Raw genomic sequence first — 27,302 nt, 5'->3', positions numbered from 1 at the left:
ATTCCACCTTAAGCGGTGCAGCAGCTACAGCTACACGCACTCAGGCTCCGGGGCCACGCTGACCGAGCTGCTGCTGCAGGATTTAAGGTGGAACTGAATATTATAACTTCAGACTGAGCCTCGACTGCAGCTCAGTTTACATCCACCTTATAAACTGCAGCAGCAGTGTCGATATATTAAGGCTCACCCAGCTACCTTACCTGCCTTAAAATCCTCCTGTCAGACACAGTTCCCCAATAATCCGGTTCTGTAGAAGTGTGTATCTGATTATCTGAGAGCTGTCTCACTTTTTCTCGTTTTCTTCCAGAAGCTGGTCTCCGCTCTCACCATTTCAGATCTGAGGTAAATATCTCCCTTCATTCCCCGCCTGACAGCCTCACTGCGCAGCTGAAGCAGGGTTTCTGCATGTCATTACTGAGGGTCAGGGTGTTATAATGAACTTGTGCTCTGTTTAATAGTGCTTTATACGGGTTATTACACTTTTTAAAATGCGCTAGAGAATACGTTGGGGATAGTGTGAAATGGTCCTTGCGCATGCGCGGTCGATAAACAGGCCCTCTTCAGTGCTGACACAGCCTGAGATTAAATACTGTACTGTACACTGACCGAAAAACACAGTGATGCACCAAGAAGCAGTAGATGTAATGGAGTTAAACTTTATATGTGTGACTGTAATGATTACAGTAGCAGAGTGAGAATTTACAAAGAAAGAAAGGAGGATCTAGAACCCTGTCCCTACCTGAATACAAAATGTGATACGGTTGGGCATGGAGGCACACAGGTTCTGCATGGCCACATGCAGGATGTCCTGCACATATTACTGAGCTGTTAGCGTCCCTCCTATCGCTACTAGGAGTGACAGACTGTTGTATGCAATACTCCCCATATAATCACACCAGCAGTAGAGGCAGTGTGTTGCTCCACAGCAAAGGCAGGATTAAAGCACTCGCCACAAGGCCCACCATACACCAACCCGTCCTTGTGCCTGCCCTGTTAATATAGCGTCTGAGTTTAGGAATCTTTCTAGGGTGTTGCTATTTTGGCAGCGGAAAACACAGATGCTCCACTGACTGAAATTAACCTAGACAACAGTCAATCTTCAGAGTCCATTCCTATCTCAGCCACACTGGTGGGCCATGCACGCTGCGCAAGCCCAGCACGCCTACTCCCCCACCCATTAAACACGCACAGAAGCGATGCAGCCCCCAAACCCGACTTTTACCTCAACAATAAGATATAAAATAACATTTACTTTTCCCTTAAATGAGCTGCTGTTGCACCTTCACAGTGTGAACATGCAGGTCAGTATCCTTTGCTGAGACACACAAAGCACAGCGCTGTAAATATATGAACACACCAAAGTCAGCACACACCTGCCTCTTAAAGGGAATAACTACTGGCACCCTGGATGTTTTTTTACATTACGCCCAAAACACACCCATGAATAATTAAGAGAATTAGTTTATACTTTTGCATGTTTTAGCTGGGGAAAGTGTGTTTTTTGCACCCTCGCAATACCAAAAACTGACTGCAGTGCGCAATTGACATCTCACATCTAACTGCGAAATGCTGGGATGCATAATGTTTTGTTGTTGTCAGCGAGTGAATACTGAGGAAACCTATGTCATTGTTGTACTAACATTATTTTTGCTAGATTTAATCTTTACTGAAGTAGAGTTTTTGAAATCAACTATTACTTGTACTTCTACTGATATCTGTCATATCACTTTAGTTTATTTAGTATATTTACTTAATTAGGAGTATTTTATTCTCTTTAATAAAACAGATGTTGTGAAATATCATACAGAAGTGTCTTGTGTCGAGTATCACAGAATCACACTATTGATATATAATTGATATCGTGGGCAATGTATTGTGATAATATCGTATCAAGGATTCATGCTTGATGTGTTATCTTCCCAGTGTTTCCGGCACAGCCCCCGCCATGCTAGGAGGAGTGCTCGAGCCCGAGTTTCACAGGAGAGGCCTCTTATAGACATACCAGAGAGTGACCCAGACTCCACTTCTGTTCTGAGGAAACGCAAAGTGAAGAAGAGAGTGCAGCCTGAGTTCTATCACTCTGTCCAAGTGACTCCAACTCGCAAACCAGTAGGTGCACTTTTACATTTTTTAATCCAAGCACTGCATTCTGAAAGAAATTATCTCATACTCCCACTACCCAGAGGAACTTTTATTGCTCAAATGTTGATCTTTCATGTCCCAGGAGATGTGTTTGTGAAACTCACATAGGATTCATGTGGAGATCAACTTTGTCAAAGATTGCTTAGGAGAAATTGCATTAGTCAAAATGAGATCTGAGATTAAAGGAGTGAAAACTGAGAATTAGGTTTTAGACACATAAGAGATCTGGGTAGAACTGTTGGCAGCCCACCAAACCCGAGTCCTCTGAGCCACCACTGCCCAAAAGCAAAATTATTATGGAGTTAAGAAACGCTTTCTAACACAAACTAAACACATTCAATTCAATCAAAACAAACAACAGTCCAATCAGTTTTACCTTTCGGTAATTAAGCAGGAATAATTTTGCATGGTGAAAAAGTATGTGAAATTGTGTATTAGTATGTGAAATTTTGTATTAGTATGTGAAAAACTTCAATGTACAATTGAATCACCTACCTGATAAAAATAGAAACCCTCAAACTGTAGCAAATATTTTAGAATTCAATAAATGATGTCAACAATGGCTTTTTGGAAAGCGATTTTGATATTATTGCGGCAAATCTGAGAACAATGCAAAACTTAATTGAAAGCAATACTAAACCTCATTTTTTTATTTACTGCTTTCAAACACATTCTTTTGAATGGGATGAGAAGTGCAGGTCCTGTAAACAGGGTCTTGGTTTTCATTTGTTCATCCTCTCCTAGTTTTAAAGTTGGCCAAACATATGTTTATATATAATTACAATGAAATCCCATCCATATGTTCTTGTTAAAGCACTTCCATAAGCACTTTGGGCTTTCATTTAGCCACATAAGCATCAGCACAAGAGCCATGTTGAGTGATGTGGTCTTGAATTAGGCAGTACAGTTCAATTCAAAAGTGTTGGATGACGTTGAGTTCAGTGTTCTGAATATTATTCTTATTGGAGCTGCATGCAAGGGGTTGCTTAGACTCACTGACATATTAATATAAAAAAAGCCTTTCCCCAGAGTGTTGCACATCATTGGAAACACACAGATGTTACAGATGATACTGTAGCTGCAGCATTATCTGATTATCCTTCCATAAAAGTAAGCAAGCAGTGTTTTGTTAGATCTGACAAATCTACACTGATCCATCATCAGATTGTCACACTGCTCCAGAGTGCAGTGGCTTTCATCACTGCAGCCGACGCTTGGCGTTGTGAATGGGGGTCTTAGGCCTATGAGCAGCTGCTTACCCACAATAGTTGCCATGGAAACACAGTCCAAGAAGCGAGTGATGAGCAGTCCTTGTGAGGACGTGGCTTCCAGAGTCTGGAATTCAGTAGTCAGTGTTGCTTCCAGGGACCAGTGATTTTAATGTGTCTCAGGACAGCAGGTCAGTTCTGTGATGTTAAGTCTACTGACCTGGACAATTCCAGCAGGACACAAATTAGATTTAATACAGCATTAGGGTGATAATCTTACAACACTGCGATGATGAACCTCACTGGTTTTCCACGACTATGCCATCCATTCTGCAGCCACTGCTTGTACATTGCTTTGTTTATGCTGGTAAGGGTCATGAAAATCTTTTAATGGGTGATTTGAGTATAAACTAATGAGCTGATTCTGCTACTTAGAAGTCCTCATACATTTGTCCTCTTATTTATCTTATTGAACTACCGTTGGATTTTTATATATAACCCAAAAATTAATTAAAATTTCTAACTATTAATATCTACTACTGTGTTGTTTTCTATTAGCTATATAAATAGCAACAAATATGATTGTATGCTTATACTCCAAACTTTAAGCAAAAAGATTCTATTCATTATGAAAAATGGTTCTTTGAGTTGTTTAACTTAAAAAAACGTGTTTATAAAATCGCTGCCTTTACTGAAGAACCCCTGCAAAAGGCTGTGATGCATATATCTAAATAATCTGCAGATTTAAGCTATGCAGCACTTCCAGTAAGACATGGATCATAAACATGTTTTGAACCACAAACAATAAAGTAAATAAACTATATGCTATATGCTGTGTGCACTGAAATGTAGCAAAAGCCACATGGAGACAGTTACTCCAACAAAAACAGGATAAAATGCCCTTAAAATCTATAAGCAGCAATTAAGTTAAGGTTTATCTCGATAATGATTAATAGACAATTATTTTATGCAGTTTTTTTGTTAAGTGCCTGCTTTTTAGAGTTGCTCTGTTCTCCTTTATGTCCTCTGTTTGCTTATACCACTGACTAGACAGGAGGATGGGGGTCATGTGTCTACACATGGTAATATGTTTAAGGGAACACTAGATGAAGCTGTAGGTTTTGAATAATTTTTGATGAAATACCCAGCTATAGTAATCAGGTAAAGTGTGTTTCTAGGGCAAATATATTAAAATTCTAAAAATAGCCTTTGTCTCTCCCTACTGAAATCACTGCATCTTACAAAATCTTAAAGTAGGATTTATGGAAAGTAGCATTTAATTGTATATTACATATTGTATTTAAAATTTTCTTTGTTTCTTGTTCCTAATGTCATGATAGAGCAGATATCAGACATGCGCAGATGTAAATCAAAATATACTTTATTAAATAAAGTATAAGACAAAGGGGTGGTCAGACAAAGCAAGGTCAATACCGGTAAACAGCAGCAACAAGAAGATAACATACCAGGGTGATAAACAGTCCAGAGATCAAACACGGCAAGTCAATATCAGAGGGCAGGCAAAAAACAAGGTCGGTAATACAAAGCAAGGTCAAAACGAAAGAGAGACACAGGCAATAAAAAACCATCATTAATTAACAGAGGCTAAGAGCAAATGAGCCCCTTTTATAGGGCTAGTACTCAGGTGATCTACTTCTTAGAAGTGTCATGTGCTTTGTCATGTGATCAAGATTGGGTGCAATGTCGATGTGTGGTGCATTCTGGGCAATGTAGTCCGGAGGCTGCAGATCACAGGCGGAGCTGAGTGTGGGAGAGAAGAGAGCACTTTCAGCACCAGGTGTGGCACCTAACTCAGTTTGAGTTGGAGGGATGTGATAGATGTGTGTCAAATCGAATCGTTGCAAAAATATATATAATTTTTGACACAATAAAAAACTCCATATCGAGATATTCCTGAAAGCGAGTCTATTTTCGTATTTACTTTATTTACATGTAATTGTTTGTTTAAATTATATACACAGCACCAAATAAGATGCACTTGATTTTGTGGTAAATTTTTTTGTTACATTTTTATTTATTTATTTTTCTATTACATACAAATATAATACATACAAAATCACAATCTTGGTAAGTTACTGTGTACAAAACAGGCACACATTTATATATTTCTATCGAATGTATTACATTTTAATATTTGTTGTTGTAATATATTCTTCTATGTATTTTTTTCAGTGTTTTGTCGCCAAGAATATTGTTATCACAGAAATACCCTAAAATATTGTGATATTAGTTTACAAATATCACCCAGCCCTAGCGGTCACTCATTTGTCTTGGCAGCTGGATGCAGCTGTGACTGTTTTAAACAGCTTCTTACACGTGTGGAGTAATGTCTGAATCTGATGAAAGGAAGGAAGCCAATCAGAGGAGTTGGTTTACCTCCTGGGATTATTTTACCATTTTTTTTTTCATTAGGAATAACAGGATGTGACCAGAGTGATTGTGCATGTGTGTGTGTGGGAGTGTGAGAGGGTCTGTGTATTATATTGCGTACTGTGTTTATATTGAGAAGTGTAAAAATACCTAAAGCAGAGGAGAAAAGCGCTTAAGTTCAGATCTTCTCTGAGTCTCCTAATTTCTTATAGAACTCAGTCTGTGAGTACAGAAGGAGATTTCACACTTTTCTCATTTATGTCCAAACCTTACCACAAACTGGAGGTAAATAATCGGCAGATGCAGTGAAACTATCGTTAAGTTGTGATGCTTTTAGCTAAAAAAAAAAAAAAAACTAGAAAAGTAAAAGCATATGGATAAAAGTACGACTGAAAAGACGAAGTAAACAGAGCTTATACTACTTACTGCAGTGCCAGCTGGAGGAGAATACACACATACACTACCAGTCAAAATTTCGGACACACCTTATTCAATTTTTTTTTCTTTTCATACCTTTATTGTAAATGAATACTGAAGTTATGTAGCCAATGAAGAAACACATAAAGAATCATGCAGTAAATTTAAACGTGTTAAACAAACCAAAATAGCATATAGGTGCTCTTATCTGGGGTGTTGTTAACTTGTGGTTTCTGAGACTTTGATGAACTTATCCGGTACAACAGAAGTAAGCCTTGGTTTTTCTTTCCTGGGGCGGTCCTGATGAGAGCCACTTTCACCATGAAGTTTTTGATGGCTTTGCAACTGCACTAGAGGATACTGTGACTGACCTTCATTTATTTAAGTATCCTTTCCTTTACTTAGTTGAGTAGATATTGCCATAATATGGATTAGAACATGCCTATTCATTGTGTACCAACTCTACCTCTTCACAAGAGGTGCTACTTTGAAGAATCTAAAATAATAAACATATTCTGGTTTGTTGAACACACACATACTGGGTGGAAAATGTTAAACATCATAATCATGAATTATGATAGGGGTGGAGCGACATGTCTGGGAGAAGATAGGAAGAATAAAGGTTGCCCACTACAGGATCATCTGGAAAGCTCATTGTTAACCATCAACCTGAAATCAGGAGATTTTGTGATTGTCAGGAAGAACAGCTCAGACTCAAAATCGCCATGATTGTCCTGTAGTGTGGGCCAGGCATTAGGGGCATTTAGGAGAAAGATTTCACAAACCAATGAAACAATACTGAGATCTATTTAATTTCTCCTTAGACAATAAAAAATAAAATACATTTTCATTCAAATTTATCTTCTCTACACTATCTGTGTTTGTGCTTCTAAAAAACACCATACCAGAGATGGGACAATCAATCGGCTATGTATCGGTATCGGACGATTTGTTCTTAATAAAATAATATATTATTAGTAGTGGTGTCAATCGATTAAAAAATTTAATCTGATTAATCACAACAAAATTATGTGATTAACTGCGATTGATCGCATTTGTTTTTCTTCAGATGCAATTTTTTATAGTGGATATTTAAATGTAAATAAAAGAATGAATGTAAGAAATGTAAAATGCAAATACTGAATGTTAGTGGTGTCAATTAAAATAATAGTATATACTTGTAAATGTCACAGCTTGGTTGTGACAATCCGGGTGTGTGTGTGAGAGAGAAAGACAGAGAAATATAGAGAGAAATAGAGAGAGAGAGAGAGAGAGAGAGAGAGAGAAACAAAGATCTCTGACCGGGTCTAAGCTGGAAGTCTAGAGTGCGCCGTTCAATCATTCAGCCGGATGACGTTCAGTTCTGTGTGAGTGTGTTGGGTGTGTGGTGGTGGGAGGGCTTCAGCTCCATTGTGCCGGTGCTGATGCCAGGTTCCTGAATGTTTTTTTGCGTTTCCACCGCAAAATCACAGGTTCTCGCAGGAACCGGCTCCGGCACCAGCACTTTGTTGGTGGAAAAGAGGTATGTGTGTTGAGGAGTATGACTGCCTGGTGTAAGAAGCTGTTGCAGAGTCACAGCGTAGAGTCCATGTGAGGGGTGGGCGGGGTCGTGCACAATGCTGGTGACTTTGCGGATGCAGCCAGATGGTATTGTAGTTGCTCAAGATGCTCTCTACAGTCCCTCTGTAGAACATGGTGAGGATGGGAGGTGAAAGATGTGCTTTCCTCAGTCCCTGCAGGAAGGAGAGGCGCTACTGGGCTTATAATCAAGATATTATTTAACACAAAATTAAATGCAATAAAATGTAGCAAGATTTTTGGAAAAAAATTAAATAGAACAGTAATATTTTTCCACTACAGAACCAGATATTTACACTAACCCATTTTAAATAGCCCAACCTGAAGAATAGAAAAGCTGCATTGAGATGGGAAGATGACCAGTTCTGCTGATCTGACAGAACCCGGCTGAAGTGCTTATAAACAAGACACCTGAAACCGAACTGCTCACTGTTCTGGCAAATGAATTCGGGTCTGTATTTGCAGTTTAAAACTTTAAAAACATTTTCATGGGCACTATTCCCTATTTATGTTTAATGGTGTAATTTTATTTTGGTGTTTACTCTACTCTGTAATCCCACAATTAGTTTGAACTCAAATACCTAAATTGTCTGTTTGCATTTGCATTATATTTTGAATTAAGGAAACATTTTTGCCCACATATACATTTAAACAGAGATCTGACAGAGAGTTGACTCAACTTATGATAATTTTAATAATTCACATTATAATAATACATTTAGTCTGTTGCTATTGACTGCTTCTTTTCTATCGGCTTTTGGCACTATTTGCATATTGGGTGTGCCCCCCCCCCAGTTTCTGACACTCACCATCAGTGTGTATTCATTCCCCAAGGCTAGCATAGGTAAACTTGTTTATCTTATATCATGGTTAGCTGCCTGCCTGACCTGTGTTGTAAGAACAAGCACAATTTTCTGAGCTGTTGCAGGAACTGTGTTGGCTGTGTTCTATACTTTTTACTTTATTGCAAAAGTCTCCAAATCTATATTTTACTTAATTAAAATAAAAAAAAATAAGACTAAATTAAAGTAGGCAAAAAACATAAATGAAATTAACATACATAATGACTACATGTGTAATTAACTCAATTGTCTGTAAACATCAAAATTTTTTTAAGAAAAAAAATAACTTCCAGGTTTACAATGTACAGTGTTTCTCTGAGGAAAAAACACTTCCTGCTCAGGGCTGGGTTTCCCAGAAGCATCCTGGCACAGAGGGGACTCTTAAATGGTAGAGCATCATCACACTGAAGAGTCTGTCCACCAATCGATCAAACTATATGTTGACTCAGAAATGCATTAAAGCTAGCACTTATTTTTAGTGCAAACAATCATGTAATTATATAATAATATGCTCATATACTAAGTGGTGGCACATGAATAAAGCATCTTTCATCTTAAAAATTGCTTTAAAGTAGTTTACTTTTCTTTAATGGAAGCCACTTGATTTTGCTGAATCATGTCAATTCAAAGCTCCATTTCCAGTGAAGTCTATAATACTGATAATAAAGGGTTAAATGAAGAGTGTGGGTATTAGATGAACTCAGGGGATTTGCAGTGTTCTGGCTTTATTCAGCCGTGTGGGAGATTAATCAGGAAAGCTCTGACAGAGGCATTAATGTGTCCTCAAATTACACCATCACGGTTAGATATTCCTCCATCTTTATTGACCTGCCTCACTCTGCTTTAGCATTTGATCCTGGAGAGATTTAGAGATGATCCATTATAACAGACATATCATATGATCAGTGATGGGTGTCTCAGAGAGCACTTTATAATGGAAAGGGAACTTCAGATATGGTGAGTAGGGGTGGGACAAGGTATCCTTATCATAATATATTGAATCGATTTTGTTTGTTACATTATCGATACGTGGCTTCAAATATGGATATTTTCATTCAAACATAGACGCCCCAAATATACCCAACAATTAGACTTACTACAATTACTGCTATATTACTCCACATAGTGGTGCTAATCAAATGAATAGAGTAAACCTGCGGTTAAAAATACTGGTTGTGAAACTGACAGCAATAAATCCATAATTCCTGGTATTTGCTTATTTAGAAGTATTTTATCCTCTACTCTATATATTAGATAGATAGATAGATAGATAGATAGATAGATAGATAGATAGATAGATAGATAGATACTTTATTTATCCCAAAGGAAATTTAGGAACTGTTGAGAAACTGTTGATGAGCTGTTAAGTACTGTAGAGAATTGTCTTGTGAAATATCAAGGATTTCAGTATCACAGTACCGTGATTGTGATGGGTGTTGAGGGATTGAGAGGGTGGAGGTAAATACAGGTAAAAGGATTTATTTAAACAAACAACGAGTAAAACAGAAAGCAAACACAGGAAGGGTAACATAAAACCAAATACACAATACTAAAACTATGATTTATCAAGACTAAGAAAACAAAAAACAAAACAACAACCTGTGATCAGGTATGAAGCAAATAAAAACCACACAAACCTGAAAAGAGCACACAAAAGACCAGACAATGAACACTGTAACAAAGGGGCTGTATATACACAGACATACTGGGGCAGGAGGCAGGTTTGCCAACAACCATGGTGATGACAGTGTGAGGCTAGGGCAGAGACAAGACAACAACAAAACAGGGCACTGTGCTTAAAGAGCACATGAAGAAATAAAACAAACAGAATGGGAAAAAGACAGAAACAAACAGGCACAGGAAACCGGAACAGGAAGAACATAGAAAATAGGAAAACAAGACCTGCAAAGGCTAAGGTGTGACTGATGTGTGATGCCCTGTGATTCCCACCCCTAATGGTAAAAATGGGTGGGAGCTATTGAGGATTTATCATATCTATTACTATACTTGTTCAAGCCAGTTCCACTACAGAGATCATTTGAATATTAAACCAAATCTTTTCTACATTAAGGTTTTAAATTATGTGATCTGTTTACTACACATGTTCTGTCTATGTCTGTTCTTTGTGTACATTTCTGAAGTTTTGTACAAAACATTAGCTGATTGTGTCTGATCAAAAGTAGGGAGCAAGAGAAATAGAGGGGAGGACTGTCTAAAGGCAACGGGGCAGAATAACGGATAGGATTTCAGCTTAAATTTCTTTAGTCAACAAAAACATAGTAGTTTAAGAATGTTAATGTTTTTATTTGCTATAAAATGGACAATTGAGCATTCACATTAAAATGCAAGACAAGTCACTTTGTCTCTGAAATTTAACTCAGTTAATGATGTCTCCCTGATGAAAGCCAACTAGGACTAAATACTTGCATTTTTAGGGTGTTTTCTGCTGTTTGTTTTCTCTGGTCTGTTGTTTTTTACTTGGTTTGGTTGAATTTGGTTTCACAAAAGTAAAACACGAAAAAATGCTTTACTATAACAAAATAGTTAACTGATTCAGACCAAAGAAACAAACCACAGGTGTAAAAAAGTGGAGTTATGTGTCATAACTAAGTTTTGGGAGTGAGCCACGCCCTCACTCCTCCCACTTCCATCCCTATTTAAACAGTCACTTCCTCTCTACCTACTCATTGAACAAACCTCGCACCCACCTCCTCCCCATCTTCCTGCTTCTTTAATTTTATTCTCTTCTCATGTTTCTCTTCATGAGAGGGGGGGCTTCGGCTTCACGCTTTACAGCGAAGCTGCCCCGAACTCCATCCCAAATACTCTGAGTTCGCTCCCCCTCTTTCTTCTTCTCTGCCCAATCAAGGGCGTGGGTCAATACTAGCAAAAGGATATTTAGGCCATTCTCTCTGCTGTGAATAAGTAGTGACAGTGAAAAAACCTACACAACAGGCCCTGATTAAATGATCAATAAACCTGCTTATCACACTATTATTCACTACTGCCTAAACATCTTAGCTAAACCTCATTTGACAAAGCTTGCTGGTTTGGTCTTTTGTTGAGAATGTCAGTTTAGTGTTAGCTAAGGACTCATTTAGAGGATTTATTGATGTTCTGAATACAAATCTACACAGGATATAACGTGTCATGTTTGGTAGAACTTTTCTACTTTTGTTAAACACAGGGTGTGATAGCGGTAATTATTCACAATCCAAGAAATCAAGTCTTGACCTGAATTTCCTAATAAAGGAATTACAACATAACTTTAGTGATCAATGCTGTAAGGGAAAACAGGCTGAAACATGATACTCATCAGGCTGGAGGATTTTATGTTCTTCAGTGAAAATTGAACACGATCCTGTTATAAAAGCTGCATGTTGTTGCACTTTGTAAAAACATCTGTCTGGTGTAATCTTAAGTTTTGCAGTATAAAATGCAGCTGAATAGATATGCAGTATTGTCTGCTGTAAATACTGACCTATTTTAGCCATTTACCTTCCTCAGTATCATGTGACTCATTAGTGTTACAAGGTATCAGGTGTGAATGAAGAACAGGGCTGTGAAAAAATGAGAAAATGTCTCTTATACTGGCCACTGGATATTCAACATGGAACTTCGGGAGAAGAAAACTCTTTTTGAAGAGGAAATGTTGCTCTCCACAAAGAGATGGCCTATGCTATAAGAAGATTCCTAAAACCGATGGCCTGAAGCACGATGGCCTGAAGCACGATGGCCTGAAGCACGATGGCCATAGTCATACAGCAGTTTTCCACTCAAAACAGGCCTCCTCAAAGTAGACTAAATAAGTCCATATATTAAGCGGAATATTTAGCGGTTGGCTTTTAAAAATATACTTGAGTGCTGCCAGCATTGCTGCAGAGCTTGAAGATGTGGAAAAAGTCTGCAAACAGATGGAAGGTGGAAGGGAGTGCAAGGACTCTAACATACACCATCTCTGTGTTGTCATCATGGTAAAGTGGAGGAGGAGTCCAGTGGCAACCTGTAAAGCTCTAGCGAATCCCCTGCCCAAGAGAGTTAAGGCAGTGCTGGAAAATGGGAAAATGAAAATGGTGGCCACACAAATTATTGACATTTTGGACACAATTCAAAGGGATGTACTCACGTTTGTTGCCAGTGGTTTAGACATTAATGGCTGTGTTGAGTTATGTTGAGGAAACAGCATGATTACACTGTTATACAAATTGTACACTGACTACTTTACATTGTATGAAAGAGTCATATTTTATGGTAGAAAAAAATATTTCTAAAAATGCCAGGTACTGTAATTCTGTTGGACAGCTAATATATTACATGGTCCATATTGTACATAACAGTGCATGTTAATGAATTGAGTACAGTGACCAAATAACTGCCATGTTTCTGTCACTGTGTGATGAGCTCATTTATCCTGGTGTGTGTCCTCAGTGACCGCATCCCTCTCAGAGATGCTCTGTAGAATGGAAAAGGCTACACGCACGAGAAACACCTGATTGCAGCTCCGAGAGGTGGTGCTGTTTCACCGGGCAGGCAGGGCAGCTGTCTGTGTATCCTATATAGCTCTCCTCCATCTGGATCCAGACAGACTGAGACTCTCTTTCTCTCCCTCTCTCTCTCTGAGGGGTTTGGGATCATATGATTAGTGCGGGGCTGTGAGTGCGGGGGGGATCAGTGCGGGGTTGTGGGTGCGGGGATCAGTGCGGGGCTGGGTGAGACCGGGTGGCAGCAGAAGGGCGTGGCTGTGTGTGTAAATGGCGAGCGGTACCAGGCTCTCGGTGTTTCCGGCGGAGCTGTGCGCGGCGGTAAGTCTGGCGGCTGTCCGGTCGGGGGAGCCACACGCTGTGGATTTGATTGTTTCAGCCTCCAGGATAATAACGGCAGCAGCAGCAGCGCCGTCAGTGAGACAGGTCTGAGAGAGAGAGCCGGTGCTGACCTGGAGCGGGTTCGCCTTTATTTTTTATTGCGGAGAAAAAAAACGCACAATGACGGTGAGGCTGTGAGAGACATTATGAGGCTGCGTGTCGCTGTGTGTGTGTGTGTGTTTGTGTGTATGGGGTGTGTGTGTGTGCAGCTGTTAGCTCTGAGCTGGGGGTAAACAGGGCTCCTCTGCTCCGGTAATGTTCTCTTTTGTTTCCCCGCAGAGCTCCGGCTCCGCGTCGCTGCGCTGCTCCATGTCCTCCTCCGCGGATTACTCGGACGACGATGACTCCAGCCTGAAGTCCGGCTCCGTGTCTCCGGCTCCCGGGGACACGCTGCCCTGGAATCTACCCCGACACGAGCGCTCCAAGCGCAAGATCCAGGGAGGCTCCGTGCTGGACCCCGCCGAGAGGGCAGTGCTCCGGATAGCCGGTAAGAGCCGCCGTTCCGCCGTTGTTTCTCATATATATAGTATATATATAGTATATATACCCGCTATTAATACAGAATTACAGCGGGTTCAGGCCCGCGCCTGCGCTGCTCCCCGCCCGGCCTGCGAGCGCCTCACAAAACAGCCGCTCTCTCCTTAACACATAACGGTACGATAACATTACCCCAACGTTACCGTAACGATACCGAGCCACTGGTTTATCAGAACAGCGGCTTTTTTGCAGTGATTAGGAATAAACTACATAATCATGAGATCAGTTCAGTATTATTGTGATATTGAGGCTCTGGAGGTGTAATTATACTGCAGAAACAGAAGGTGAATAAATGATCAACAGCGTTTTACGGGCAGTTAGTCAGTAGTTGTCTTTCGTCCCGTTAAATCCACAAGGCCGTGCTGCTCTAGGTTGTGATGATGCTGCTGATGATGATGCTGCTGATGCTGATGACGGTGATGGTGATGCGTGTTCTCCTCATTTTCTTCATCAAAGCACAGATGTAACACAGCGCTGCAGATCTGCTTTGTCATCACTAGTGTACCGTACTGTACTGTAGTGCAGTTTAATGTAGTGGAGTAAATTACTGTACTTCAGAACTGTTGTGTAGTAGTGTGCTGCAGTATAGTACTGTAGTGCAGTAGTGTAATGTACTATATTGTAGTGTAGTAGTATACTGTACTGTAGTTTAGTGTAGTGGTGTAGTTTAGTGTAGTGCATAAATGTGTAGTGTACTGTTCTGTTGTTAAGTGTAGTAGTGTATTTATCAAAACTTAAATAAAACAGAAATTTGGGAACACTTAATTTCAATAAAATATGCTAAAATTCAGGGTGTGTCTTATGTCTGTCTATCGCAACATTCATGAGTAAAACACCTTTCTCTTTGGCTCCTACAACCACCTATTTGGAAATTAGGTGTTGCCCCACCTTTACTCACCATCCATGAGCAGTTATCCCCTCAGGCTACTTTTCCTTATGGTTCCCTTAATGTGGTAGAGCTGCCTGGTGTCAGTGTTGAAGGCTATAAGAACAAGTTACTTCTTTCTCTGTTCCTGACAAATGAACACAACAGGAGGGTTATTGAATTATTCAGACATTAGAACCTTATAATTGCTGAATGCCACAGCTGTCACTCATGCAACATTATATCATCTCTACCTGTTACATGTTAGATTTAAGCCTCATATCAGTAAACTGGGCTCACCTTCTGATCAGGTTTTAAAATCAGAACCAATAACCCAAATTTCAGTCCTGGATTTTTTTCTTACTGGAAGTGAAAGGAACAGTTAATGTGTGTGATTGGCCAGTTAGCACCACACCTACAAACAATATTACAAACCCAGGGCAGAATCCTGTATTCAAGGTCATGGTTTCATCTAGCTTGTTAACTTGATTTTTTTTTTATTTTGGATTAAGTTGGTCCAACAATTCCTTATTTGGTTTAGTAGTTTAGTGAAGTGCAGTAGTGTAGTGTAGTGTAGTGTAGAGTTGTGCGTGTGTAGAGTAGTGTCATGGTGTGTAGTTTAGTGTAGTATAGTAAAGTGTGGTGGCCTTATAACACTATAGCTTTGTTACCCAGTTATAAACAATCTTTAATCCACTAGATCATTTTATGTATTTTCCGATTCACATATCTGAAATGTTGCAGTTGTTTGAAAGATAAAATATATTACACACATGAAAACATGTAAGTGTATTTGTACAATGGCTAAAAAACTGCCATGTTTCTGATGAGCTAGTTCATCCAGTTGGTGTCCTCAGCGACTGCATCCCTTTCAAGGATGCACTGTTTAGGTCAAACTGAGTGGAACTCATGGGGCAGTAGGACCATGAAGCGCGTTGGTACATTTCCAGTCATGTTGGCCAGCAGGAGCAATCTCAGCCACCTGACACAGAGCAACACTGCTTCCACCTGCAGCCAATAGAGAAGCAGGATACAGGATGGTGTTAGTATTCTGTTATGATATGTAAACACTGTCGTTATTCTGATAGAGAAACTGAATGTTGATCTTATATTGGCACAGATAAACAAAGCAGCCCCACCACACTAGACTGAATAAGGCCTTGTCTAATGTGAAAGTAATTAGGCCAAATTAGACTCCTGATTATGAGCACTGGAATTGATTTGACAATCAGGGTGAGCATCTGAGCACGGAGCCTGTGTTCGTTTATGTGTGAAGAGGGTTTGTGTATTATAATTACTTGATGCCTGTTATGTTCTTGCATTCATTATATTAATTAAGTTATAACTTAAACGTTAAGTTACATGCATGTGATCCTTTAATGTGAATAATTCAAGATATGTAGCTTGATTTATTCAAGAAATTCACACAAGCATTATTTCTTGTGTACTAAGATTGGAAATATACACACTAATTAGACACTTGCGCAAATATTAAGACTATCAGCCTAATATGCTAACGGTCATATTATATTTACTACTACACCTTTGGTTAGATCTATTCAGTTGGAATAACCCTTGCAGCCCTCACATTTTAGTGAGCCTATTCATATGTTTTTTTTTACTGAGCTAATTACATACTTAAATTGTGTTGCTTATTTCATTGTGTCATAATGTCACAGTAATACTCTGGAACAGCTTGGCATAAAAATGTATTACTGTGGCCTACTGTGGCCTAACTGCATTATTCATTTAGCATACAATTCATGGATGTAACCTCAATAATTTTGGCTGACCTCAATATTGTTGATTATTTTGTTTATTTACATTATTGACATTATTTGAAAATAATGTTTTTATTAATTAATTTATTTAATATTTTAATTCATTCGTTTTAAAAAAAAATACAAATTCAAACTTTTTAAATCTAACATTATTCAATTTTTAATAAACAATAGTTTTAAATAACATAACATAACATAATATAGCAATTTTGTTTTAGTTTTAGTTTTTGTAGGTGGGTTGCAAGTATGTGAGATGATTTTTCATATTATATGTTGATTATACTAATTAAAGCAAGCAGAAGTTTCATATTGAAAAAAATACTTTTAACAAATTTTCCTAGATATTCAAACTTTAAAACGTAAGAGGAGGGTTAATTAAATGTTTAATAATCTTTGAGCAAAGAGTGTAGTGGCTTTATAGTAATGTCATTATTATATTTGTGGCACAGAATTTATAATGTGTAAAGTCTTAAAAATTACAGTAACACTTGTTTGTTGCAGTTATTGCTAGTACAGTATATCTCCTAAAAATAACTGGGCTGTATTGTTATTTTTTTTATTAATGTAGAAAAATATTTTGTAGTAATAATTTGAGTTGAAATCGTATCAATTAAATATTATAGCAGAGTGCGTTGCAGTCCTCAATCAGGGCTAAGGCTAGCGCCTATTGGCTGTTTATGGTGTGCGGGGCGGGGCGTGGGCTTGGAGGGCGTGGTCTCAGCAGCGCCGGGGCTGCGCGGGTCTCCGGGCCGCAGTCAGAGCTCCATTAGCCGCCTGCTAAACAGCCGAGTCACCGCGGCGCTCCCCCGGCCATGGCCCACTACACACCTGCGGCGTACATGCTGGCTGACGAGAAGGACTACCTGCAGGCCTATGAGGACGTGCTGGAGAAATATAAAGGTAGGGCTGTCTGCCGGCCGGTCTCGGGGTGTAGCCGCGGGGCCGGTGTGTGTCAGGGCCGGGCGGGGGGGGCTGCCTGTAGCGGGTCAGGGCGCCGCTGACAGCGGGGAGGGAGAGGAGGGGGGGAGAGAGAGCATGGCTGCTTATATTTATTAATAATAATGTAAATACTCTCTCAGTTACACAGACTTTACAGACAGCTGTGTTTCTGACCTGTGCTGCTCTGTGTGTGTGTTGTGCTGCTGTGTGTGCGCGTTAGTGCTGTGAACGCCCTGAGCCGGGGCAGAATGACTGTGCTTTTGCTGGACAGCAGCTCCTGAATGGTGAAGCTAAACTGCTGATGTTCCTTAAAATCCAGCAGAGATTTAATAATGTTCTTTATTTGTCTAATGACCGGGGGATATGTGGTTTAAGACCCAAGCAGGGATGGAGCTCAGTGCTCTTTCTAGAAGATGATTATCTAATATAGTTACTGTCATATCCATTAAAATCAGCCATGGTTTACTGACCCTTTATGCGCGTGCACTCAAGAGGAAATTCTGATTTAACTCTGTCTGAATAGAGATTGAGGATGTGCACTGTAGATTCCTGTTTCTTTAGTGCAAAATGACCTCATCCAGTAAAAAAAAGCTTTCTGTGAATAACTTCTGAGATGCTAAGAGCAGGTAGGATGTTACCTCAACCATACACATCAGGACATCATGTTGTGGTGTAGAAATCCTGCAGTGATGGCTGGGTGGTCTCATAATCTGTAGGCTCCCTTTATGCACACAGTCATTCTGTGGGTCCTGAGCAGCACATGTTAACAGTTTGTTATTGTGCTCCTCTGTAAGGATTAGACTATCCAGCACAAACACTGTTGGATATTCTATCAGCTGTTGAACATAATTAACACTGCACGTCAGCTGTGCTGAAGCTTAACTGTGTTATCAGGGCTGATGGAGTCATATGATTAGTGTTGCTTTGAAATTGTGACTTTCGCTGTCTTGGGGCAAAAAGAAAGACAAGTTAACTTTTGTCTCTTATCCTCAAGTGTTCTGGGTGTCGTACATTTTTAAAAACAGCCTAATAGATATTCTAGGTGTAGTACTTTTTTAGTACGTTTTTCTGATGATCGACATATGTTTGCTGTAGATACTAAATTTGTATTTAAAGGAGAATTCCACAGATGATTTCAAATTTCTGCATAAATAAAAAGTTATGTTAACAGAGTCATCCAGAGCGATGTGATTTGAAAAGCTTGGTTCCAGAGAAACACAAAGTGGAATTACCGGTAGTACGTTGCCGGATGACTGAGGTTTTGTTTAACAATAGTTTTGAAATGTTTTGAGTTGTTGGCCTGTATATATACACAATCACTGTAATGCAACCATTTCAGCATCATTAAATAATTATATATTTATTATTTATTATATATTTAACAGAGGGATGTGTAAGTAAACATACAGAAATTAGTTAATCTTTTAATATGGTAAAGTTTCCATTTTTAATTAATTAGAGCATTTATAAGCATTATAAGCACACCATATTAGGAACAAAGTTGTTTATTATGCTAATGTTACACCCTGGCCACAAGCTACCATGTTAGCCCCAGGCTATATCATAGCCTTACTATATCAGAAAAAAGGTGTTAAAACCTGTAAAGGTAACTCATATTAATTAATGCAGAATGCTTATTCTGGTTAATGTAGATATATGTAGTCTTCTGCTGAAGTTGTAGTATACATCACAGCTGCACCAGATTGTTTTAGATGATGGGCTGTTTCAATCATTATTGTTCTGTTTCTCAGAAGATTCTTGAACAGAGAGGGTTTAGTCTAAAGCTCACTATAGCATTAAATAATTGTCTATATTCTGAGATGCTTTTGTGAAATCTGGTTCATTGCTGTAGGCAGCGATACGTTTTTCAGTTGATTCCATAATAATACTAAACATACTACACTGCTGTGATAAATTAAGTATTTTCCATACGCGTTGGAAAGGGTGTAAACAGGGTGTAAATAATGACTATGTTTGACCAGCAGCGAGAAAGAAAAGTCCTGATTCTTCTTCTGGAGAAAGAATTCAGCCTACTGTGTCTTGAGACAATGGTGTCTGTTTTCTGCTGACATTTTACTTGTGACTTCCATTACAAACTGAAGAGAGTTATTTGGTCAAAAATCTAATGAACTTGATTACTTACCAGAAATTCAGATGATCAGATATGTTTGATATGTTTGATTGATACTTGTAAAATATATTCCAGAGCCTTCTTTATTTGCCTCAAAAAAATAAATATATTTAAACAGATATAAAAAAAGATTTAGTAAAATGGCAGAGAAAGATTTTTAATAAAAGCAGTTTGTAATATTTTGTTAATACTGTGTAATACTGTGTTCTAAACAACTGAGATCTGGATGTGTTTTAAATGTTTTTAGAGCTGTTTTTTGAGTAGAGTTTGGGGAGAGTCTGTGTTCAGAGTTCATTAGCAGTATTAGCCTAGCATGCCCATTATAACCTAAAGAAGTTACATAAGCTGATTCACACCAGTGACATAGTATTTAACATGCCAGCAGACCAGTACAATATTAGCACTTCCTTTCTGGGGACCTTGTCTCGAGTCATGTGACGTTTTGTGGTGTCCTCCAGCAGTCTGGAAACAGTGGTTCACATTGCAGGGCTGCACTTTCAGACAGGCCAGATACGTTAACCTTACTTTATCACACTTAACTTACTGTGTACACGCAGCACTCAAAGCCTTTTCACTCTGTACATTCCCACACTGTTTGCAGGGTTGTCATGTTTGACGTGTGTGTTGAAACGCTGTAGGTGTGGGTCTGTGGTGAGACACTGTAATCCTGTGCTTCTGTGCATGCTGCACATATTTCATGCTGTGAAAAGCAAATCTGTTGTTCTTATTAGGGGGGCAATCATAGCTTCTGTATAGCCATGATATCATGATTCTGCGATATTCTCTATGATGTTCTCTATGACACTCTCTATGATACTTTAATGCGTCTGCTACTGAAGATGATAAAATAATCTTAAATAATCAAACACCAGGAGTTATGGATATATTAGTGTCAGTTTCACAGAATGTAATGACCATTAATCTTCACCGCAGGTTTACTCTATTCATTTGATTAGCTCCACCACTTATGATATATCACAATATTTATCACAATTATTTCACATCTCAAAACCTCAAAATAATCTGTTTTCCTCATTAAAATACCCACAGGATGTGGCAGGAACCCTGGACAATGGCAGTGACAAAATGAATGTGTAGAAGTCCAGAAATCTCTAAAGTCCAGTAATGTCCAGTTCTGCAAGGAAGTGTCTTAACAGTGAAGCAGCTGTTGTTCAGACAAAAGAGCTTCAGATTAGCTCTTTCCCCCACAATGATAAAGACCTCCCCTCAGCCCTGTAGTTTGCATGTGTAACATTTTATTCTGAGCATGCGTGGATGTGAGTGAGTTTCTCATGTTTCTTGATTGACATATCTACAGTATCTACAACCATATGCAGAAGTTCCTTCACACCTAATCTTTAAGAGAAGTGGGACAAAATATTAATATCACAATATAGCATTCATCACTTTTATTTACATTGTTGATATGTGGTGCCAAATATGAATATTTTTATTACAACAGAGGCGCTTTAAGCAGTGAATAATATTGGTTGTTAAATTCTTTGAAACTGACATCAGTAAAAATTTTGGTAATTTCTGGTATTTGCTAATTTATGAAAATTTTATAATCTTAACTTACACAGATGCCATAAGGTATCATAGAGAATTGTCTTGTGATGTGTTGAGTATAGGGGTGTAGTGAATTATAATTATACCCTGAAATATAGTGTCATATCTCTCATTTTAAATTATCACATCAGGGTACTACTTTTATTACTGTTTTTAAAAGAGAAAAAAATCACACTGTTTTCATTTCCCATTATATATCTACTAGAGACAGATTATATCTGTTCAGTATCATTTATATTAATTTACTCCTGGATAAATGGAGATATTTGGAGTGCATTATTAGTATCATGACATTTTGAATCATTGATCATTCTGTTATAAATGTGTTAAAATTCTTGATTTTTTAAATATCTTTGTTAGGGGTGTTCCATATCATATTGTATGCAATAATAATATTTTATTTTCATTTTGTTGCAGTAGTGTATTCTTAAAATCATTTTTTAATTCAGTGTTTTTTGTATCGCCACCCACCCCTAATTGAGTATCACAGTAATGTGGTATCATCAGTGTTGATATTATAGAGATCTGTGATCTCAATGGGATTTTAGCTGGTTAAATAAAAACCTGTGGGCAATGCTCTGTGATAATACTGTATCGTGAGATGCCCGGTGATTTGCACTCCTAGTGTATAGTTTAGGTTGTAAAGGATCTTAAATGTGTAGATTATTTAACAGAAACAAGAGTAGATTGAGATTCTTGTAATTGCAGCAGCTACAGAAAAGAAATCCTAATCCTGAGCCCCTGAACTGGACAGACGTGTACATACTACAATAGGTCTCTAAATTCAGCAGACTTGAGCAGTGTGGTGGACGCTGCTCAGAAAAGTAAATGTGCGGACGCAGAACGCAGGACAAAGCTGTTTGATAGGTGAGGAGGATGAATTATAAGCCTTCTGCAAATCCCTGCAGTGAAAAGGCTGAGATTTATTGTAGCTGTGGGCGTGTCTCATTCCTGAAGCCCAATTGACTGATTGTCCTTTTTACTCAGTTTACGAGGCTCATTGATGATATTGTTTGGTAGCCGTGGAAATGAAGTGCTTTGTTGTAGGACGTGGATGAAGGACACTTAAGTGACTAGAAGTGTAACTTTTGCCTAGTTTTGTTAGTTTAACAAATCTGAAATATGGAGCAGAGAGAAGTAGAGAGATTGTTTTGTTTTCAGAGGTAGTTTATTTGTGTATTGAACACTACTGTACTGTGAGATTACTATAAAACACAGAGCCACTATAAATATAGCTAATATCCTCAGTTCCAGCTTACGCATTACGCTCACACCAGGTCACAGATTCTTAACTGCCACACGCACCAAACTGTTACTGTTACTGTCCATTACTTACTGAAACTGAGAGTTACTGTATAGTTGAGTGTATAATCAGTTTATAGGAGATATGATATACATGATATGTGCAAGTGATGTTTACCTATTGGATGTACTAATCATGTAGGGTGAAAACAGAAATTGATCTTTTTATCTTTTTTTCTGAAAAAAATCAAAAATTACATTTAAATTACTTTTTAACTGTTTTCATACATTACTCTTAATTTCATACTTAATAGCTCAAGCTGAGATGCTATTAAATGAAAATTTATTTCACAAAATGAATAAAAAAATCTTACAATTTATAAAATTATTTATTATTCAGTAACTACTGAACTACTACATGCAATACTATGCTGTATTTGTAGAAGTTCCTGGCCATTTAAAAGTTAATGTGTAAGTGTTAAGTAATGTAAAAGTTTTTCTTTGTTACAACATATGGAATTCAGCAAATAAATAGAAGTTGACCTCTTAGAGAAGCAAAAATATCCTGTAAAGATGTGTTTACTTATTTTCACTTGACAAAATATATTCCATTACTAGTCAAATTACACACAGAAATAAGTTCACATCCTCTACAGAGACCATACACTCAAACTCATAATTACAGTGTAGTAGTTTAATTTAACAATGCAAAGAAACATAACATTTGTCATGTGCAAAATAATGACATATTAAATACATTGTGTTATTTTGTCCAGTATGACCAATTCTGAAAAATGTAAATTGTTTAGGAACTTCTTTTTACTGGAATAAAAAAAAGAAGCTATTTAACCAGGAGTGCACGCATTTTTGCATATGTGTAAATACTGCATAAATGAAGACATTAAACTGATAGTAGGGCTGCATGGTGGCTGTTATACATTATATTACACTATATGTTAAACAATTAATGTATTTTCACCAGATTGTAACAGAAGTCTATGATCCAACATGAAATGATACTAATAATAAATATATGTCCGAGATTTAAATAAAATAAATGATATTGGGATGATGTAATCTTTTTCTGGTAGATATTTCATGTAAAATGAGAACAGCGTAAACAGTAAATAAATTGTACCATGGTATGTTAAATTTGCTTCAAATGACCAGGGGTGAGCCATATTATTTCTACTAGAGACAGATTATATCTGTCCAGTATCATTTATTTTACCTTAATCCTGGATATATATAGATATTTGGAGTGCATTATTAGTATCCTGGCATTCTGGATCATTGGCTTCTGTTATAAATTCTATTCTATCTATCTGTTTGATAAAATTCTTGTATTTTTTAAATATCTCAGTTAGGGGTGTGCAATGTCATATCACATCATATGAAAAAAAAAAAAAAAATATATATATATATATATATATATTTATTTATTTATTTATTTTTTCTGCAGTAGTGTATTCTTAAAATATATATTTTTTTATTTTAAATTTAGTGTTTTGACAAATCACAAAAACACCATGAAATATCCTAATATTAATTTAGGGCCATATAGCCCACCCCTATACATGACAATAGATATCCTGCGCTGTGACTGTGCACATACCCACGCTGTAATGATGAAGCTGAAATGATTTATTGCGCAGCCCTAACGGATATTTATTATTTAATTATAAAATGGTAGAAATAGAGAATTATTATTGTCTTCCGCTGTGATGAAAGTTTTAAAATATTCTGTTCATCTCGGTTTGTTTTTATCATTAAATCCATTTACATATGACTCAACACACACATTTATAGAAGTGCTGGCGCTCCTGAAATAGCCGGTACTACCCGCAGTGTGTAATGTCAGACCTGTAAGGAGGCCACAGTTCAGCAGAGACCCTGTGCTGGAGGAAAGCGGTCACATGACCCTTCTCGCCGGTGTTCTGTCCTCGTATGATGAATTCTAACTTTGTCTCCAGATATATTGAGTTGTGTTGTTGTGTGAAGTTGCTAAGCACTTGAATTTGATCAGCTGGTTGAGGTTTCCCCCCTCAGTGTTTATATTGGGTGTTTATTTGGTTATTTTCAGTGTTGCTAGCGGAGCACCGTATTAATCGTGATTTTATTAATGGTTATATATTAATATCACAGTACATTGCTTTCAGAACAGCACAGAATTCTTTTAAAAATAAAATGATTTTGTAAATGATGGTGTAGAAGGGATCCAGCTGTTCCAGCTTTTACTGATAATGACCTCCTGCTTTCCCTGTGACTGCCTCATACCATGTTGCTAATACTGAATGACCTCCAGTGGGGGCAGATCAGCTGCTGGGCAGTGTGAGCAGAGCATAAAGGAGTAAACGAAATGTGCTAATGTCACTTCAGTTACTGCAAATGCAGAGTGATGCACCACATACATAAAAATAAACAAATATACAATATCTAAATACTGTGCATCATCTTTTTCAGTTCCAATACCATGCATTGGCTTTGAATATCTGCTGATCCTGATCACTTACTACACTGACTGAGACTGAAGGACATGTTCACAGACCAGTACACACACAGTACACACTCTGTACACGAAATACGTACTGACGTTTTTTTATGGTATATCACGGTAAATTTATTTTATCTTATTTATTTATTAATTTTTTGTATGACTAGGCTTTTATATAGTGTTATGACTTTCTTTACTGTTAGGAGTACATAAAATATCAAACATTAAATTAATTCAATTAAATTAAGGCTTTGATTACTATTGGGTTTACTTTGTCCCACAAAAAAAAAAAAAAACACATGAAAAAATAATACTTCAGTAGCAGAATAACAGCTGAAGAATGTAAACAATATATCTTAGAAAAAGATATGCCAACAACTGTAACAAGGGTTTCTTTTTGAACTGTTCTATAAACACTACAAATGGACCTAAAATACTCAGTGTTTAAGTATTTTAAAGATATATTTTTAACCGTTAACTCCAGTGCGTTAGCTTGTTATGCTAACTGGCTAGCATCATCTAGTGAGCTGTGTGTCTTCTTTGGGGGCGCTGTTCTACACTGTGTACTTCTGGACAGCACTGCTCCTCTAGCGGTATGGCAGTGTAGGACAAATCCATACCGGTTCAAAAGTCTCCTCCGGTATACCCAGCACTAAGATCCACTTTAACAGTAAACAAGAATCTTTAGCTGGATTTACTCTATTGTGTAAAATGTTGAACAAACTAATTTATATTTGATGCAGTGCAATGTAATGTAAGATTGTTATGTATCAGTGCCATGACAATAATCCTTGTTGTCCTTCTAGATATACTAAAATATCCAAACAAACAACAAATATAAAAACTGGGGAAAAACATCAACCAGCTGATTACTGCTTAGCAACATCACACAACAACAGAGCTCAGTGTAACTTTATCTTACAAAAATAGAAAACGATGATATTGATAACATGTCACTGTTGGTTTCAGTTTATAGTTTAGATCTTTGTTAAGGGTTCCAGTAGTTTTCTGCTTCAGCTCTGAGTAAATCTCTGCTCAATAAACTAAATATAAAACCAGCCACTCATGCAGTTAACCAATCTACTGTTCTATCACTGTAATTAATCATTCACTACACTGACCTACACACAAACACACACCACTTCCTAACTGACAAAATTACTGTTCAATAATGGGTTTCATGTAATAATCTACATGACTGAACTTCTGGTTCTACCAGCTAAACTATCTACCCAACACAACTTCACCATAACCATCGACTCTCACTCTCCTTCACGCACCATGTGACCTCAGTTGCTCGATCCTGCCGCTTCACGCTTTATAACATCAGAAAAATTCAACCGTTTCTGACGCAACAGACCACTCAACTCCTGGTACAAGCAGTCATCATCTTACCTCCCCTCGACTACTGCAATGTCATAGTAACTGGCCTCCCGGCCTGTGTAGTAAAACCACTCCAGATGATCCAGAATGCAGCAGCAGATCTGGTCTTCAACCAGCCAAAACGGGCATATGTCACCCCGCTGCTCATTGAGCTCCGATTGGCTACCAGTTGAAGCTTGCATCAAATTCAAAGCTCTAACAATCGCCTACAAGGTGATGACAGAACAGCTCCTTCCTACCTGCACTGATCACTCCTGAAGGCTTACGCCAGTGAACGTCGCCTCACTTTGCCAAACATTCACACAAAGCAATCCAGACTGTTCTCATACAGAGTTCCCCAAAGGTAGAACAAACTACCTTCTAATACCAGATCAGAAGAATCTCTTAAAGCTCACCTTCCGCGAAAATCCGATTTTTCTTGTTTTTTGTGGAATACAGTAGGTCTCTCCGAGTTGCATGTGTACACCTGCACATTAAACTGTTTTGCAGCCCCCATTGTCTGCAGGAGCTAAGCAAAGAAATCCCCCCTCCCCCCTCCGAAAAACGGGTGAATTTTGAATTATCTTTCTGCCTACGTAGGCAGAAACTCACAGACCAGCCCACCTTGGCTCGAGAAACTCCCAGAGGCGGAGCTGAAACGACGCAACATCACCGCTCATCAGTTAGGAGGTGGGAGGCAGTGAGCGGCAGAGCGGTGGAGGGGCGTCGCAGTGCTCCTAGCCAATCAGAGGAGAGATATTTGCATGCTGTTTGCATGTATGAATATTCATGAGCAAAGCTGGAATCCGGTCATTTTGGACACACCCCTAAAACAGTCCATTAAAAAAGAGCTATACAGAGACACCTGAGCACTTTTTTTTTTACAAAAACGGCTCACATGTCATTCATTCATACTAGAGACCACAACTAGACATTTTAAAA

The 27,302-nt window shown here is 38.2% G+C and overlaps 1 protein-coding gene across 3 annotated transcripts in view; it reads left to right on the top strand.

The window, feature by feature from the left end:
* dst (dystonin) overlaps positions 1-27,302 on the top strand; it is a 192,119-nt gene that overhangs the window by 458 nt on the left and 164,359 nt on the right. For all 3 annotated transcript variants that reach the window (XM_049481090.1, XM_049481088.1, XM_049481087.1), the window contains exons 2-4: positions 308-342; positions 1,924-2,109; positions 13,720-13,927. In XM_049481090.1, coding sequence (XP_049337047.1) covers positions 308-342; positions 1,924-2,109; positions 13,720-13,927 — 429 coding nt within the window. The remainder of the gene's footprint in view (positions 1-307; positions 343-1,923; positions 2,110-13,719; positions 13,928-27,302) is intronic.

This window comes from Astyanax mexicanus, chromosome 7 (assembly GCF_023375975.1).
Source record: "Astyanax mexicanus isolate ESR-SI-001 chromosome 7, AstMex3_surface, whole genome shotgun sequence".
NCBI lineage: Eukaryota > Metazoa > Chordata > Actinopteri > Characiformes > Acestrorhamphidae > Astyanax > Astyanax mexicanus.
Note: the sequence above shows the minus strand (reverse complement) of the source record. Positions and strands in the feature narration are given on the sequence as shown.